Source organism: Marmota flaviventris, chromosome 7 (assembly GCF_047511675.1).
Source record: "Marmota flaviventris isolate mMarFla1 chromosome 7, mMarFla1.hap1, whole genome shotgun sequence".
Taxonomy (NCBI): Eukaryota; Metazoa; Chordata; class Mammalia; order Rodentia; family Sciuridae; genus Marmota; species Marmota flaviventris.
Window position 1 is genome coordinate 94,990,863 of NC_092504.1, and position 19,389 is coordinate 95,010,251.

Sequence of the window (19,389 nt, forward strand, 5' to 3'; positions counted from 1 at the left end):
AGCTAAAAGTTTGTATGTCAAGAACAGAATGATAACCAAATAATTATCAATGAGTAATCTACTTGATTATAGATATGTGAAGTTATTACTTAATTTATAATTGAGTACATTTAGATTTTGATGAAAAATTAGTTTAATAAAGGTCATTTGATTTAGCTAAATATTCTTGAGAAATAACTTACTTTCACAATTAGGTAGTCAATGAATAAAGTTTTGACTACACCTTTGGTTATGTTGGCGTTTTAATTTCTCATTTAAGCTATAAGCTATCATGTGCTTGATTATGTAAAGTTCAAAATAATTCCAAATTGATTAGAAACATATGAGTAATTTGATGAGTATAGTATTAGATTAACTTGAAAGTTTAACTCATAGGGATAAGTTATTATTTTATAAAATCAGGTAACCGAGAAGATGACCTGATAACATTTATTCATTTAGCAAATATTAAGTAAGCACCTCCTCTGGTGAGAGTACCTGAAATGAGAACTGAGAATTGGAGTAAATAGGTGGAAATTTAGTTAACAAATATGCTACCAGATAAAGTCTAATTAGTGAAGATCTGAGTTAAATTTAGAACCTTGGTGTGACTCAGTGTATCAGTCACATTTTGATTTAGGAAACTGAAACCACTCTACTTTTTAATATAAAAGAGAATTAAATAGAGAGAACTAAGAGCTTATAAAGTCTGTTAGTGATCCTGAGGAATTGGTTCAAGTTAATACTACTGTGGTTAAAATGCAGAGGTCAGAAAGGCCTGAGGCCTAATGCTACCATTGATGCCACCACAGCTGACTCTGATGTATGAAGTTGTCATCAGTCAATTGAGTGTGGGTGCCATTGACCACAGACACCAATGGAGTCCCACCTAGCCAGATCCTGCTGAAAGGAGATTCTCTCCCATCCATCCACCTTCTGTAATTTCTACCATGAGACTGTCTCACTGGTAGAATGGATATCTCGCCCCTGCCTACAGGGAAGCCTGAGAAACGGATGTTTTCACCTTCCAGCCGCTTCAATACAAAGGGTTTCTTAGATGGCGATGAAAATGGACACTGAATTCATATGCTAAGCTTAGTCTATTTTGAAGAGCCATGATAGGCCTCTATCTGCTTTTTGGGGAGATAAATAATAATATCCTGAAACCTTCCTCAAACTATTCTTCATGCATAGGCAATTTCATAAATAGCTAAAATTTAACTTTGTTAGAATCTGATACAGGCTTCCCTGAATTAAAGGATTTTGGACATCCTATATGTCTAAAATTCACACTTAAATACAATTTTAGCTGCTGTATTTAGTACAAAGGGAAATATTAAGCCCAATTATAAAGTCCCTGATAACATTAATCTAGCTTTACTTGCTTGTTGTGTTTCAAAATGAGAACAGACTGACAAAGATGATGATAACTCGGTGTTTATTGGGCATTAACTAAATTTCAAGTGTTTCATAAGCATTGCTTAATTTCATCTTCACAGCTACTGTTATGGTTTGGATATGAGGTATCTCCCCAGAGCTCCTGTGTTAAGTAGGAATGCTCAGAGGTGAAACGATTGCTTTGTGAGAGCTGCAGCCTAATAAGACCATCTGAGCTTGAAGGAAACAATTGGGTGGTAACTGTAGGCAGGTGAGGCAAGGCTAGAGGAGGTGGGTCACTGGTGGTGTGACCTGGAAGGGTTTATCTTCCCGGTGGCTGGTTTCCCTCTCTCTCTCTGCTTCTTGGCTGCAGTGGATGATGGAGCAGCATCCCTCTGCCACATCCTTCTGCCATGATGTTCGACATCATCCTGAGCATGAAGTCAGCCTTCCACTGACTAAACCTTGGAAACTGTAAGCCAAAGTAACTTTTCTTCCTCTAAGAGTTGTCTTAGAGGAAGTTGGTCACAGTGAGGAAAGACTAACATATCCACCTAACAGAGTATCACTATTATTAGTTCATGAGGAAAACAGCCAGGTTGATTGACATGACATACAAACTTCCAAAATGTAATCCCTTGACTTCTCTATGTTAGTAAATAATAGGGTCATCTAAAATTCAGTAAAGTTAAGAAATGCAGGCATTGTCCATATTCATTTTTTCTACTCTTATAACAAAACCATTATAGCAAGTCCTACTGGTTCTATCATCAAAATATACTGAAAATATAGCCTCAAAGTGGCTGCTAATTTTGAGCCCAGAAGAGACCTGGGCCCACCCATTGAATCGCATCTTTTTATTACCTCAAAATCAACTGATTTGAGACCTTGATTACATCTAAAAAATCCTTTTTGACTTTGCCATAGTTTGTCATCTAGATGTAGGTCAAAGGTCCCACCCACACCCCATGCAGAAGAATTCCACACATGACCTGAACTTCCAGGGGCAGGAATTAGGATACCATCTTAGAATTTTGCTTTCCATATGACCAAACACTTAAAATTTTATATCACAGTCTTTTGAAAACAAGTTCCAAGTACCAGTGGGATGTTCCAGAAGAAGTTTACAGTCAACTGTGGAATGATCCTCTGTCTTGGGTATACTGCCTAAGACTGGGGTTAAACAACCTGGTACAGAGACAGAGGTACAGTAAGGCAGGGATGGAAATCAGAACAGATTTATTGCAAGGCAAGGGAAAGGCAAAAGAAAGGGAGATATACCCCAGAGACAGGGTGCCCAGATCCACGGGGGACCAAAATGAATGAAATGATTAGGTTTTTGGCTTTTTTTTCAGGATGCGGAGTTGGAATTTTTCATGGTGTGAAACCTTGGAGTGGCAGCTGGCCACTAGCATAGCTGTTGCCTGTTTGGGGAAAGTCTTTTGCCCACACTGGGTGAAAATTGCCCTTTCTGGTCTAGCACCACCAGTGAAAGGTCCTTTTACAGTCATCTGACCTCAGAGCATCATGTTAATATAGGTACCACTTTGGGAACATATGCGTGCCTGGAAATCTACAGGAGAGAGTCCTGGGTCTCTTTCTGGAATGTGGGAAACACTGGTAGTTCTGTGAAGTTTGGGCAACTTCCTAAGATGGGTTTCTTCCACAGCCTCATCCACATAGGGGTGGGGGAGTTTATGTCCTAATGGCATTGCATGATGGGAATCTAGTCCTCTGGGTCAACTGCTGCTCAGGGGCCTTTTTACAGTGGCCCCCTTCTCTCATTTCCTTCCTGTCCCATTCCTGTTCCTCTTTAGCTAAGCACTTATGCTAACACTTCCTGCATAGATCTTGTTTTTACATGTTAATAAGAACATTGTTAAAAGAAGATTTCCTTTTCTATATCTCCACAATGTAATTCTTCATGCTACTAACCAACAGATTCAATTCCTTATAGTAACCTACCAATAAGTGTGAATATCCTGCAATCCTTTGCTATTTTTCAGTAAATTGGGATATCTCTGGTATTTTCTGGTTCTATTTCCACCTGCATCTGCTTTTCCATTGTGTTTAGCCAAGTGGTTTTCTACAGCACCACAGCTCCTTTAGTATAGATGCACATTTGCCAATGAAAAGAAAGAAATGAGAACCAATAAATAACTGACTTGAATTATAAGCTCTGTATGATTTTCTCAGACTTAGCAAGTTTCTTTACATTTTCCAATTTTAAGTTCTTTTCAGAATTATTCAGATCATCAAGGAATCTCACACTGCTTGCAAAGATACTCAGAAAACAACCCAAATTCCAGCAAACCAGCATTTCAGCTTCTGATTTTTAATTCACTGATTACTTCCCTCATAATCAAAATGGAACTATAAATTCAATTTAATATTTGGATCCTATTTTTGTTAGAGCAGTCTAGTGGTGAAAATCTAAGAGCAAGATGAAACTAGATTAGAAGTTTCTCTTCCCCTCCCCTGTCTCCCTACATACATACATACACACACACACACACACACACACACACACACACACACATCTTCCTTTATTTCTTCTCATATTTCCATAGGTCTCCTTTTCTGTCTCTCTACAATCTATTATCTATTTTGCAATGTGAGGGATTTTTTTTTTCTGTTTAAAACTTTTAAATTGCTTCTCACTGTACTTCAAGTCAAATCCAAAATTTCTTACAGGCTGTTGCTCCTACTTACTACTCCAAATTCATTTATATTAATTGCTTTAGTTTGCTAGTGCCACTTTAATAATAATAAAATAACACAGACTGGGTGGCTCAAATAAGACATTTATTTTCTTATTATTTTGGAGATAAAAATACTTGCTGTTTTAAACCGTTTTTTCATTGGTGTGACTAAAAGACCTGACAAGAACAATTTTAAAGAGAAATAGTCTATTTGGGGACACATGGTTTTACAGGTCTCAGTCCATAGACAGCCAGCTCTATTCCTCAGAGCTCGAGGTGAGGCAGAAGGGTGTAGTGGAGGGAAGCGACTCACACAATAATCAGAAAACAGAGAGAGACCCCACACTCCAGACACAAAATATGTACCCCAAAGGCATGCCACCAATACCTACCTCCTCCAGCCACACCCTACCTGCCTTCAGTTACCACTCAGTTAATCCTCATCAAGGATTAATTCACTGATTGGGTTAAGGCTTTCCCAATCATTTTACCTCTGAATATTCTTGCATTGTCTCACACATGAGTTTTGGGGGCTTATCACATCCAAACCATAACACTGACGATGGTCTGTTCTGGTCTTTTTCCTTGGCTTAGTGATAGTCATCATCTGCCTATGTCTTTATATCACTCTACCTTTGTACACATCCACATCTTTCTAATAAGAATGACAAGTCATATGAAATTAGGTCCCCCCTGAAGGATGTCATCTTATATTACATATCTCTTGAAAGGCCCTATCTCTGAGTAACATCACATTTTGATATACTGGTGGTTATGACTTCAACATAACATTTTTTTGAGTGTGTGGGACACAATTCAGAAAATAAAACTGATCTTTCAGTTTGCCATTTTCCCACACTTGGATAATAAACTTGGCTAGATCATCTGTGACCAAAATCCAAGTGGAAAGGTATATAAATATCTCTGTCAAGGAAACACAGTTTATGGAAACTAGAGTAAAGAGAACAGATGGAGATCATAAATATTTTTTATGTCCTTCAATGTTATTGCTAATGGCAACTCACCTGCTAGAATTCCCCAAGTCAGCTGATGCGGAATATCTGGAGGTACTAAGCATGACTTGTCACATCTGAGTTATACAACACCTCATTTTACATTGTGACAAATGCCAATGTCTTGCAAGGGAGCTCAGGGCTCCTTGCATGACTGCAGATGCTTTCACTTCAGTGTCAGGCTTGCCTGCCAAAACAACATCAGTTGACACTTCCCTGAATCCTTTTTCTTTTGCTTGAACAAAGAAATGGAAAGTTCTAGGGGCAAAACTGTCCACCTTTATCTTCGTTGATATAATGTGTCTATTCCACCTTGAGAAATGAGACAATCCATCAGGAGTTGTTAGTTAATTTGCCAAGGGCTAATTTCTCTCTCTGAAGGTCACTATTGCTATTCCGAGCAAGGAGTAGGGGGGACAAAGCTCTCCCACTTAATCCCACAGACTCAGAAGCAGCTCCTGGTCTCCTGCATTTCAATGCACAGCATCTCTGAATGACTTAACACTAGTTTGAGTAGAACTGAGCTTAATGTTGACTTCAGGATAAACTAAACAGAATCTTAAACAGAAACTATCATGTTTATACAGAGACATGTTTACTAAGTCATTTGAAAACAGGTGATAGCTGTCAGTATAACTTTATTCAGTGAACCTTTTATTATTTTAAAAAATTCAGGACTTAATCTTCAATTTTATGACAAGTAGTTGCAAATCCTGAATGAAAAAATATGTATCACATGTGCCACCAATCCTCCCACACAACACTACAGCCGCGGCAGGCATCATTGCTGATCAGGACACTGTTTCCCACGGGACCAGGTTTCAGACTCCATCTCAACAGGTTCCAGGCATCCTGTAGGCAGTCTTTATTTTCCAATTCCATGGAAAATGAGGCCAAATTATGTATACATAAAATGTAAGCCAGTGTTCTCAAACAGTGAAGATTTCTGTATTGCAGGATTCATTTTCAATATTTTAATATATAGTGTGCTATTCTAAAATGGTATAAAACACAATAACACTTTCCAAACTTACTGGATCATTGAACCTCATTTTAGTCCAGGATACCCCATTCTTAGAACATAACTTAGAAAATGCTGCTATGGTATCTTTTCATTATGGATTTTTTTTCTCTATAGGCTTCTGATATCTATGATGATTGAGGATTATTCAAGCATTTGTAATCATTGTTTTAATTTTTTTATAATGATAAAGATTTGAATCACTTGCTATGAGGCTGTGCATAAGAACCATTCAGGACAATCCAGTCTAAAGGATCATGCAAAGTTCATATTTCATGGAAGACTGGTTTTTGAAAACTATCATGATTGACCATTTATTTACTGAGTGAAAATGTTCCAAGAACTTATATCTCATTTAGGTAAAGTGGTCATTACATACACATAGTTCATGCTCAAGATAGTCCTAGGTTATGCCTTATTTTCCATCTTAATCATTAACAGTATTCTGTTTTACTCATGAGTGTCTTCTTTGGGTGATAAATTAATTCAACAATCTCCCTATATTTAGTTCTCAGCATCTGCTAACATTATTATTGCTACCCTTATTTTATCAATGATGAAGCACACACACTATGGAAAATTGGACTTTATTTATATACCTAGGACATATCTGAGCCAAGGGTCAAACTAGATTGGTCTTACTTCAAAGCTAATGCTCTTAAATGCAGCATTTTGTATTGGCTGTGTAAGTACATGCTGTCATTTAATACCCATAAAATTACCTAAGAAGCTTTGTCATCTGCATTTTGAAGATGAGAGTTATTGAAGAAATGATACATTGTTATTTGTACATTTGAGGTCTGTTGTGTTAAGAGTTGTATGTACCTTTTGCTGTTTTTTGTGGTAGCCCTGCCTTTAAGAGTGGGCCTCACACATTAGGGCAGGTCAACAGTGTGCCTGGTCCACACAGCAACACAAAGGGCTGCAAGTGGGACTTCATACTAGATCTGTGCTAATCAGCTGAGACTCAGTAGGTCAGGCTTATGATGTAGAGCTCTCCCCTAAATATTTACTGATTCAGAAAAGCAATATGAAGTGAAAATGCAAATAAGTCCAAGTTATTAAAATTGGCCTCCTGAATATGGTTAGGTGAGCAAATAGTGTACAAGTAGGATGTAAAAATGACTCAAATTATAAGGATATTCTCATCATAAAATGCTGAGAACAGACTCATTTTCTAAAAATTAGAGGTTCCATTGATATAAAAATATTGATTTATAAAAATGTATGAGGGCTGGGGATGTGGCTCAAGTGGTAGCGCGCTCGCCTGACATGCGTGCGGCCCGGGTTCGATCCTCAGCACCACATACAAACAAAGATGTTGTGTCCGCCGAAAAACTAAAAATAAATATTAAAATTCTCTCTCTCTCTTTAAAAAAAATAAAAATATATGAGATTGATCCAGTGAGTACTTAATGATCCATTTAAGCTTAAGCCATATAAACTTCAAAATAAGGACATTCACTTATACCATCATATAGGTTCTCGCTTTCAACAACTCCATATAAAATTACTGTTTTTATTTTAACAACTGTGTTTCAAGTGTTCATCCTGTTTCACTTTATAGTCTAGATCAAGGTTTCTCAACCTCAGCACCAACTAATATTTTGGGCTGGATAATTCTTTGTGTATTATTGAAATTTTTATCAGCATCCCTGGTCTCCACACCCTAGATGCTAGGAGTACTGACTCTCTACTCATGATAATCAAAAGCGTCTCTAGATATTGTGACTCTTTGCATTTTTCTGTTATTATTGAAAAATAACTGGGTAGAAATGGAATTAATATTAAAACTCTTTTGATAGCATTCAGTACCAGTTCAAACATTTCTAGAAAGCAAGAGTGCTGGCAAATTTTTAAGAACCTTAGTCTAGAAAGCAAGAATGCTGGTAAATTTAAGAACCTGAGAACAGGGGCTTTGGAGATATGCCTTGAGAACAAAGCTGATTTGAAGAAGGGATGATGACAAGGTAAAGATACATTAGCAACTGGCTGCTCAGCTTCCAGGTTTAGTGCAAAGTCTTTAGAAGATCTCCTACAGTCCTTCCTTTTCTGGCAGTGACTTTTAGAAATATTCCAAATCACCAAGGAAAAGTCAAACTTTTCCATTCCACTTCCCTGCCATTTTCCCTGTTTTTTTTTTTTTTTTTTTTTTCCATTAGAAGGAGAAGCTGGTGTTATGTGATGAAATTTAGCAGATAGTATTCTATATGTTCTCTATCTATGAGCTTCATCTATGGGCCTCATCCTAGGAATGAAAAGACATTGCTTCCTTATGGAACATTTCAGTTAGGATTATTTCCACATTTGGATCATCCTTCCTCCCTGTTTGCATTTCTTTATTTCTCATCTCGTTCTTTTATGCAACAGGTGGGATAAAGACTTCTTCTGACTCCCCATTTCCAACCTTCTCTAACCTTCTTCCCAGCTCTGGCAAAGCCTAATGGGTCAGGAATGGGAGCCATGGTGAAAGAAGTATAGGGAGGATCTCCTTATTCCTAGGTTGATCTTTCTGTTTCTTTGTAATGAAAAAGGAGTACAATTCCAAGGGCCAGAATGTCTAGGGAAAGAGGCCATTAGAGAAGCTTTGACCATGGTGTTCATCTATGTTAGTTCAGTTCATAAGGGTAGCAGTTAGAGTTCTGGTTTTAGATTTCTATCTTTGTTAAAGAATTTAATAATCTACAGGTCTTATCTCCCACCTTCACCCCTATTTGAGTCTCAAGAAAGAAGTGCACTATTGTGATAAAAGTTACCAATTTAATCATCATCGAATTTCACATTTTTAAGGAGAATAAAGCCAATAGTGAAACTGCTGGCATTGGTCACAGGCCAATATGGAATTTCTTACTTGAGAAATGATATAATTATTTGAATTTTATGAATCTGGAAATTGTAGAAAAGCTATCAGTTTTCCATTGCTTATCCTAACTCTTGGCCATGACAGTTCACAGAAATTGAAGCTCAGTGCACAGCAGGGTATGCCATTTTAAAAAATCTTGGATGTGAAAATATGGGTTGAATTTCCAGAAGTTATTCAAAAGCAGCTTCTATTAGGGATTGATTAAGTTACTGCATTATTTTAAAAACTTGTGTTTATTTGAGGATGTTAATAGATATGAGAAACCATTGATAAATATCTTACAGAATTACTTTAAATAGATATTTGTTTGTATTCTACTATATGGATGTTATCTAGTGAAATTAGTTGATTTATTTTTTTTTAAAAAAACTGATAGATCTCCTTTAAACTCACAAGTGGAAAATTTTAGTAGTTCTTAATTTATTTTGAGAAATCAGACATATTTTTAAACATTCAATTTACTTGTGGCATTTATCAATTGAGATCACTATATGATAAAAACTACATTTTGCAGGCTTGGTGGTGCAGACATGTAATCCCAGAAACACTAGAGACTGAGGCAGGAGGATCACAAGTTCTAAGCCAGTCACAGCTATTTAGTGAGGCCCTAAGCAACCTAATTTAGCAAGACACCTTCTCAAGGAAAAAAAAGGAGGTGGGTAGGTGCTGGGAATGTAAGTCAGTGGTAGCTCAGTGATAAAGGGCCCCTGAGTTCAATCTCCAGTACCAGCTACAACCACAACCACAACCACAAAAAATTACATTTTATTCTAAGTAGCAAATTGTTTCTAAGAAATAGGTTGATGAAATTATAAAGACTTAATGATAGGTTTTATAAATGTGTATTATTTTGAGATACACAAAATTTTTCAAAAATATAATATTCTCAGGGATATAAGCAAAAAAACAAAAGAACTAACAAAAGGAAGGTTTCTTTAAACAGTGTAACAAAAGCAATTGTCTAGATGTGAGGACTCTCGACTTTAGACACGAAAAGCAAACATGTACTAAGTCGGTTTGTATTTTCACGGGAATAATCTATTATTATTAGTGCCATAAACAGGTTCAATAACTTTCTATGCAGCATTTAACTTCTCTGCTTTTGTTTTTCTTTACTTTTCAAAATGAGAACTAGCTTCTTAAGTGCAAAGTGCATTATAAAATGCAAGAATTTTCGTAATATGTTATTGGCCTATGATATTCTATTTTAACATTGATAACATCCATTTGGAGTAGGTATGACACTGATAAATTGTGGCAATAACAAATTCCCAAATTCAGAGCTTGCTTCCGCTTTCATGGTAAAGACTTGCCCTGAAGAGAGCAGACAATTCAAATGCAAGCTTGCTTCACTCAGAAAGCACAATGTCTGTACATTCTTGAGTTTTATTAACATAACCTGAAAATGAGATCACAGGAAATGTATTAGTGAATAATGGCACATCAAATGAAATTTATTAACTTGCATAAAATCACCCCTATACGTAAATCTTTATGAGGAACAATCACCTTTAGCTGGAAAAATACACGTTTATCCTTTTAGGAGAAGACAATGAAATATTTAAAGATTTCTGTTTCCTAGACAAATGATTCCTTCAGGTCCCTAACAAGTCTGCTTTAGGTTTTCTAAAAACATATAGCTAGTATTTTACCTTTTTTATTGATTTTTCCTGCAACAGACACCGAATTCCTTTTCAACTTGGAGTCGAGGAGGAAGCTGGAAAAACCAAACAACAAACAAACAAACAAAACAGAGCTAGCATCTCTCCATTTTAAGGCTGAATAAAGAAATACAATAAAGTCATGGTTGCCTTTCACAGCCATGGGGAAAACAGCTTTACAGAAGAAACTGGCAAGACAATCTCCATCTTAAAAGAAAATCAAAATCAAAATTACAAATTTCAAGTACATCAAAGCCAAAATTTTATTTTGATTTTGAGGGAAAATAACCTGAGCATTGGGAATTTGCTTTCTCTTTACTTTATCCAAAAATTTATTCTCAAAAAGATATGGCATGATTGTTTAGTACTTCAGATTTTTGTGGAAGAATCTTTGATTGACAAAGATATTCATAAACTCCTGGATTGTGGTACAATCCACAATTCTGCTGTAGATGAATGAGTCTATCTAATGAGTCTCTATAATATAGCTCTATAGTTCGTCGGTGGGCCATAAAATGATCCAAAAACACAAAAGCTTCCAACAGTTCTTCAGGGCAAATGATTTTTATGATTACTTATGATTTATTTGAAACAGAAGAGTGCTTAAAGGGTCACTAAAATTAAGAAAACTAAAATTGTTTCATTATGAGAGCTTACCAAGGACTCTAATTTTGAATTTTAGCAAGAAATCTGTCTGCTATATGACCTTTGGTAACAGTGTAAATTCTCTATATCACATATGTAGATAGTTGGAATAACATGAGTTTTACAAAGGAAAATTTGTGGTCAGGACATTATCAGTGTTGTTTTGAATTGGTCTCTGTTTTCAATTGCTGCTCTCCTTGCTTAGTGTTATTTTTAGCTTCTTGTTAGCAGTTTCTTTCCAATTAAGTTTATGATGTGAAGTAATGCACACTTGTATCAACAATATTTTTGGGCTGTATTTTCCCTATAAGTGGACTTTAAGTACTATCCATTCTGATGCAAATAGAATCATCATAATCCTATTGTTAAAACAGAGGCACTCATAATTCTTCTAAGATTTATTTTGTCTGTACATGTTGAGTTCAGTACACTTTGGCTTAAATGCTTTTTTCCCCTTTGAATTCTTTCTTTTTTTTCTCCAAATAATTTCCTTAAATTATGGCTCATATATTTTTTGTAGTCAAATGTTCACCTAACCTATTTGGTTCATATTTATTTCAAAGTACATATAACATAGAAAATTTTTTCAGGCCATGTTCTTTATCAAAAGAGAAATTCATCCTCCCCCTACATCCCCCTCCCCTTCCATCTTCCTTCTTTTATTTTTGCAGTACTGGAAATTGAATCCAGAGCCTCACACTTGCTACACAAGTGCTTTACCACTGAGCAATATATCCACATGTCTCTCTCTTTTTAAAATATTTTATAAAAATTAAATATAACCTACCTTATTGCTGAAGGGATTATTATACAACATATTTTCATTTGGGGAAGTGTTACCTAGAAATACAAACTCTGTTACTACCTCTATAGTCATTCGCATATATAATGGTTCACTTATTCAATACTTTAAAAACATGACATATACAAAGTCTAGGATATGGGTCAATAGAAAGATAAGTAAACAGATCAAAAGGGTGTATTGGAAAAGTCCCCTTGGCAAGTGTGCTATTACTTTCTCCTACTCACAGGGATTGACTTGGGTCAGATATGGCAGAGTTACTTCTCTTCAGAAATAATCTTTATAATAATACCTTTGAGGAACAATCTCCCTTTTTTCATACCTTCTTCATTTTCTTTTCACCATTCACCAGGATTGGCCAGTTGCAAAACATACTTGCTCCTTCTGTACACCTTTGACCTACACCATTGCTCCTCCTGGTTTCACCACATGGTTCCTATTTTCCATCCCAACTACAGGACTCAGTCTTATTCCTTCTCCATCCCACAGTCAGTGCTTTGGTTCAGGCTGTAGACAGTTGCCTCTGGATCATTCACCAGTTCTGTAACTGGTCGCTAGATCCTCTCTACCTTCCCAGTATTCAGCACACACTCCTGCCTCATCACATTCAAGTGAATTGCTCTCTCAAATGTTACTCAAATTTCATTTGCTCTATCAATAGTTTCATTTATCCACTGGCCTCCATTTCTGTAAATCATTATCAGTCTTTATAGACCATCTCTATGTACAATTCTTCCATTTTACATGTGAGAAAACAAGCCTGGAGAGCTGAAGTCACATGCCACAGGTAACAACTAGTAAGTTGTGAATAGCCAGGTCAGTCAGTCAATGCACATGCTTCTTTCACTCTATTACAATTCCTCTGCCATTGCTATTCTAGAATCACCTAACATTTATGTTGGACGTCAAGTTGTTTTACACATAAACGTAAAATCTATGTGAATGTTTACACTGACTTACCTAGTCATATTGGGTTTTCATTAATATTAAAACTGGTTTTAATGTAACTTCATTTTAGTCTTAGATTCTTCCATTAATAACAGACACTTACCACTGGGATGATGCACAATGGTGAGTTTATCTAGAAGAAAAAAGAAAAAAAAAAAAAAAAAAAAAACAACCACATTCTACTGAGTTTTGTTCAACATTTACCCCAAGGTCTTTTCTTTTTGTTGTCTGACAGTGGTGTGTCTTGGTGGCTATGAATCTCGCAGTCTGATTTAAAAAATTACTTACCCTAAATTTATCTCCCTTTGGTCACTAAGCATGAAACCATACCTTTCATTACTTTAATTTTTTTCTCTTCCAACACTTGTCCCAAGGTGTATATGGTTTTAGTTTTGTTTGACAATTAAAAGCTTGCTATTTAGTCTTGAAATTCCTTTAGCCTGAGCTATTCCATTCTTTTAAAACATCAATATTATTCAGGAATAATTACATATGGTACAATTTAAATATTTCTAAGTGTATACTTTGATGATTTTTGAAAAATCTGAAAATTCACCTACCCACCAAATCAATAGCATAGAGATAATTTCATCTGTAGAGAATATTCCCTCATACTCTCATGTCAATCTTCATTGAAATATTACTCATGATAGCCACCAATTTCTATCTCTGTAGATTAGAATTCCAGATAAATGGAATTATATAGCATGTATCATTTGTTTCTGATGATCTTTTACTTAGTATACTGATTGAGATTCATTTCTGTTATGTATAATAGTAAGTATCCCTTCTTACTTCTTGAGTAGTATCTTATCGTATAAATATAACATGATATAATTACCCATTTTTCCTGTTCAACTTTTGGATTATTTCCAACAGTTTATCTACTGTTCTTTTTTATTTTTAGCCTTAGAACACACTGTTTTCTAATTTATTTATATTCTTTTTCTCCCATCCTCCTTTAGTATGAACATTTTATTTGTAATACTCCTCAGCTAATTTATTTCTGCTTGTATAAAATTTTGCCTCCTTTCCCTACCCCTTTCTTGTTTATTAAATACACAAAATATTTACATAGTTCTGAAAGTCAGAAGTATACACAGAGAAGTATGGATTTTTTTTCTTTTTGAGCCAATTTAGGTAAGTTTTGTTTTTGAAGTAATTTGTTCTTTTTTAGCTAAGTGATAATAAATATGGTGGCAAAAGTTCTTATATTTTCTTAACATGTTTTTAATGCCTATAGGATCTGGTGTGATAACCCACTTTATTTAGTTTCTACTTTGGATAACTTGTTTTCCTTTTTTTTTCCTTGATAATTCCTCCACAACCTTATCAATTTTATTTATCACTTATGACTTATTTTTGGCTTTGTAAATTCTCCCTTTTGTTAATTTCTTTCCTTTTTTAAAATTAATTTCTGATATTATTTCTTTTTTTTAAAGAGAGAGAGAGAGAGAGAGAGAGAGAGAATTTTTTAATATTTATTTTTCAGTTCTCAGCGGACACAACATCTTTGTTTGTATGTGGTGCTGAGGATCGAACCCAGGCCGCATGCATGCCAGGCAAGCGCACTACCGCTTGAGCCACATCCCCAGCCCAGTGATATTATTTCTTTACTCTTGCCTATTTTTGAATTTTCTAAATGTAAACTTAAATCATTGATCTAAAACATTTTTGTTTTTTCTATCATAATTTTTATATTTACAAAATTTCCTCTATTAACCACATAACTATTGGAGTTGCATTCTACACATTTTGATACATTTCTTTCATTATCCTTTGAGTTGAAATATTTTCATTTCTTATTTGACCCATTGATTATTTTGAAATGTTATATTTAATTCCTAAAAAAATTTAGAGAGATTTTCTAGGTAACTAATTTGTTATTTTCTAATTTACTTCTACTGTGGCAAGACAATATGATATCAAAATCTTTCAGAACACATGTGAGGTCTCAATTCTTTTAAGTAAAATAATGTTTGATGGTTCAACAGATGGTCTATCTTGGTGGAAGTCCCATGCACACCTTTAACAAACATGAGTTTTTTGGATGCCTTGTTCTGTAAATGCCAATTTGATCAAGTTAGTTGAAGTATAGTTCTGGACTTTTGTATTTTCATTTATTTTTGTTTGTTTGTCCTATTAATTACTAAGAAAAAAGTAAGAATATCTCTGAGCACTGTCAGTTTGCTTCATGAGTTTTGAATTTTGGATTTAGGATAATTATATCTTCCTAGTTGAACTTCATTTTTGTCATTATGTAATATTATCTTTTATCTCTTGTAGTAATCTTTGAAGTTTATTTTGTCTTCTGCTAATGTGACCCTGCCAGATGTCCTATGCTTACTGTTGGTGTGGCAGATTCTTCACCATCTTTTACTTCCAAATTATCTATGTGTTATAGTTTAAATGTGTATCTTTCAGACAGTGGAAACTTAGGTATTGCTTTTTTACCCAGGCTGAAAATATCTGCCTTTTAAATGAGGTATTTAATCCATTTATATTTAACATAAATATTGAAATGGCTCAGTTTAATGCAACCATCTTATTCTTGGTTTTTCACTTATCTGTTTTGTTTAAGTTCCTCTTCTGTTGCTTTCTATTTTGTGAATCAAACAATTATTTTTTGTTAGAGCTTTATAGTTCTACATATGGTTGGTTCACCCTGAAAAACTCATACATGTGTGAAAACTGACTTCAGTTCAGGATCTCCTCTTTCCTTCAACTTTCCCCTCCTGTCTTTTCCCTCCTTTCCCATTCTCCTTCTTCTACTTCACTGAACTTCCTTTAGCTCATCTATTAATTTTTATTTGATTAGTTATTTTTTATCATATTCTTCCCTCTTTATTTCCTTTAGAGTACTATCTTCATTCCACATATGAGAGAAAACATTTGACATTTGAGTTTGTGAGTTTGGCTAATTTTACTTTGCATGATCTTCTTTATTTCTATCCATTTACTAGCAAATGCCATAATTTTATTCCTTTTTATGGTTGAGTAGAACTCCATTGTGTGTGTATGTGTGTGTATGTATGTACATATATCTCCCACAATTTCTTAATCCATTAATCTACTGGCAGGCATTTGGGTTGATTCATAATTTAGCTATTGGAATTATGCTGCTATGAACATTGAGATGGCTGTGTCAGTGTAGTATGATAATTTTAGGTCTTTTAGAAACACACAAAGGAGTGGAATAGCTAGGTCATATGGTGACTCCATCTCTAATTTTTTGAGGAATATCCATATTGCTTTCCAGAGTGTTTGTACTAGTTTGTAGTCCCACCAACAATGTACAAGTGTACATTTTCCTCAGAACCATGCCAGTATTTATTTTTATTGTTGTTTATATTCTTGATCTTTGCCATTCTGATTGGAGTGATATGAAATCTTAGTTCAGTTTTTATTTGCATTTCCCTGGTTGCTAGAGATGTTAAAACATTTTTTCAAGTGACCAACATTTTCCAACATACTTATTGGAAATTTGTGTTTCTTTTTTTGAGAAGTTTCTGTTTAATTCTTTTGCCCATTTATTGATTGGGATTTTTTTTTTGTGTGTGTATTTGTGTGCTTTGAGTTCTTTGTATATCCTAGAAATTAATGCCCTGAGGTGTAGGTGGCCAAGATTTATCTTATTCCATAAGGCTCTCTCTCTCTTCATGATTTTAATTATTTAATTTGCTGTACAGAGCTTTTAGTTTAATAGCATCCTACTTACTGATTTTATTTCTTATGCTTTGGGGATCTTGTTAAGGAAGATGGCACCAGCACCTATACGATGGAGTGTTGACTCTATGTTTTTTTTGTAGCAGTTAAAAAGTTTCTGGTCTATGATCCTAGGTCTTTGATCCATTGTGATTTAGGTTTTGTGCAGGTTGAGACAGAGAGAGAGGGATCTAGTTGCATTTTTCTACAATACCATTTGTTTAAAAAATGCTGTCTTGTATATTTTTTTTGCATCTTTGTCAAATATCAGACAGCTATAGGCATGTGGATTTATCTCTGTGTCTTCTATTCTGTTTCATTGGTCTTCAAGTCTGTTTTGATGCCAATACCATGCTGTTTTTGTTAGTACAACTCAGAAGCATAATTTCAGATCAGGTATTGTGATGCCTACTGCTTCACTTTTCTTGCCTAGTATTGCTTTGTCTATTCTGGATCAATTTTCTTTCAAATGAATTTAAGAATTTTAAAAATAATTCTGTGAAGAAGGTAATAGGGATTTGATGATGGTTACATTGAATCTGTATATTGCTTTGGTAGTATGGTCATTTTGACAATATTGATTCTCCTTATCCAAGAACATGGGATAACTTTCCATCTTCTAAGATCTTTTTCAATTTTTTTCCTCAGTATTTAAAGGGATAATTGACATGGAAGCAGACGTCTCTGTGATCTCAATAAGACATTGGCCAGAAGGATGGACTATACATATAGCTCCTGCTATTTAAAAGCTATTAGTCAGATTTCTAAGCCTGCTCAGATTACCCAGTTCTTCAGTGGAAAGATGAAGACAGCAAAACAGGACTTTTATAACCTTATGTCCTTCAAAGTTTGCCAGTAAATTTATGGGGTTGTGATATATTAAGCAATATGGGAGTTTTATTAATGAATCCTAATTTAGTGGTAACTTCTCAAATGCTTAATCAAGGATTTATCTCCACTAAAGAACTGGGGAAAGATCAACAGAGAAGGTGTGCACCTATACCACAGTCCCCTCAGCAAGGATGACGTGGGTTGGGATATTTACCTAATCAGCCTTTTTAATGAAGGCATTGATCTCTTCTTGGACCCAGAAAAAAGCAGAAAAATAAATCGGCTATCTGATGATCCTGTCTGAGTTGATCAACAGCCCCTCACAAGGGAAAAACTTTGAGTGGTTCATATATTAATTCAAGAACAGCTTCAAGCTGGTCACATTGAACCTAATTTTAGCCCATGCAATCACCTCAATTTTTGTAATAAAGAAAAAATCTAGTAAATGGAGATTGTTATAAGATCTCAAGCAATCAATTGGAATTAATGGGTGCTTTACAGCCTGTGCTTCCTTTTCCTGCAGTTATTCCTCTTGATCAGCAATTAATAGTAATAAATTTGAAAGATTGTTTTTTCACTATACCTTTGCATTCAACAGAGTATAAAAGATTTGCATTTAGCATCCCAGCTGTGAATTTCAAGGACCCTGTAAAAGGTTACTGCTGGAAAGTTTTGCCCCAAGAAGGTTCTACTCATCAAACATGGAGGACCTGGAGCCAAAGTTCAAATGACTAAAGATTGGACTGGATGTGTTGATCCTGACCCCAGCAGGAACCACAGGCTGAGGAGGAAGAGGAGGACTCTACAGACTCAGAAGGCCAACTTGCCAACATGGGCACAACTAAAGAACCCAACGTATCAGGTTGAGTGGATGATTGAACAAAGGGAGGTGCCCAGTCTCCAATCACAATATTTGTGGTTATGATGGCTTAATTGAGCTGCCAGGTAAGTGGAGTTCATGGGGAAACTTATTGGAACTCTTTTCCAGATCCACATTTAGTACACCTAGCGGTGTGGACTGGAGAATCCATCCTAGTATTTACAGATAAACACATGACACCTATTCATGTAACTGGATTTAGTTATACTGGCTACAGTGGGAATCTACTTATATGTTGGTTCTATGATAAACATGCTGGCTGTTTAAAAGTAAACTTTGAGGAAAAGCTGGCATATGGATGGCATAGATCAGCTAATCATACTGGCCCCTGGGACTTAAGATCATATGTCTGGACACTTATTAAAATGGGACTTTCTCAAAACAAGCCAGTCATTCTCATAGAACATCCACCAATACCTTACCACCCTAATCATTCTGTAATAGAATTTGGCACGTTTCCTAAATGGATGGAATGTGCAAATATCTTGCCAGTGCAACATAAAGTCTCTAGAAATGGTGGATATATTTTGTATTGGTCTCCAAGAATTGATAACAGACAGCTACATCAGGATTCCTTGACTCCTGGAGGATTTGTTGGTGATGTCCTGACTTTCAGTGATGGTGGCAAGCAAATGATCTGTGGCACTTAATAGTTGCCTCAGATTTTCTCCAGCACACAGAAGGCCCCAAGCTTGACTTTATAGACAGGAACTTCAAAGAGGGCTTTGCTATGGCCTGTGGGCCTGTGTTCAATCTCCTTATGCTTTAATTTCTGGAAACGTAAGAGTAAAAAGAAAAGGAGAAAAATATCATGTATGCTGTAATCTAACCAACTGTATCACCAGATATAATAGAAGGAAAGGAATAATCATTCTTTACCAACCCTCCTTTGTTTTACTTCTAGCTAACATTTCAGGGCCTTGTTAGGCTGATGTTGGAGTTCAAGTTTTAAAACAAATGCA

At 35.4% G+C, this 19,389-nt stretch overlaps 1 protein-coding gene across 4 annotated transcripts in view; it reads right to left on the bottom strand.

Annotated features, from left to right (window-relative positions):
- Window positions 1–5,691: 5,691 nt before the first annotated feature.
- Window positions 5,692–19,389, bottom strand: part of Bank1 (B cell scaffold protein with ankyrin repeats 1) — a 290,834-nt gene continuing 277,136 nt past the window's right edge. For all 4 annotated transcript variants that reach the window (XM_071614504.1, XM_071614502.1, XM_071614505.1 and 1 more), the window contains 4 exons: window positions 13,115–13,144; window positions 12,049–12,101; window positions 10,608–10,672; window positions 5,692–10,354 (listed from right to left, as the gene is read on the bottom strand). In XM_071614504.1, the coding sequence (XP_071470605.1) occupies window positions 10,613–10,672; window positions 12,049–12,101; window positions 13,115–13,144 (143 nt within the window). In that variant the 3' untranslated portion in view covers window positions 5,692–10,354; window positions 10,608–10,612. The remainder of the gene's footprint in view (window positions 10,355–10,607; window positions 10,673–12,048; window positions 12,102–13,114; window positions 13,145–19,389) is intronic.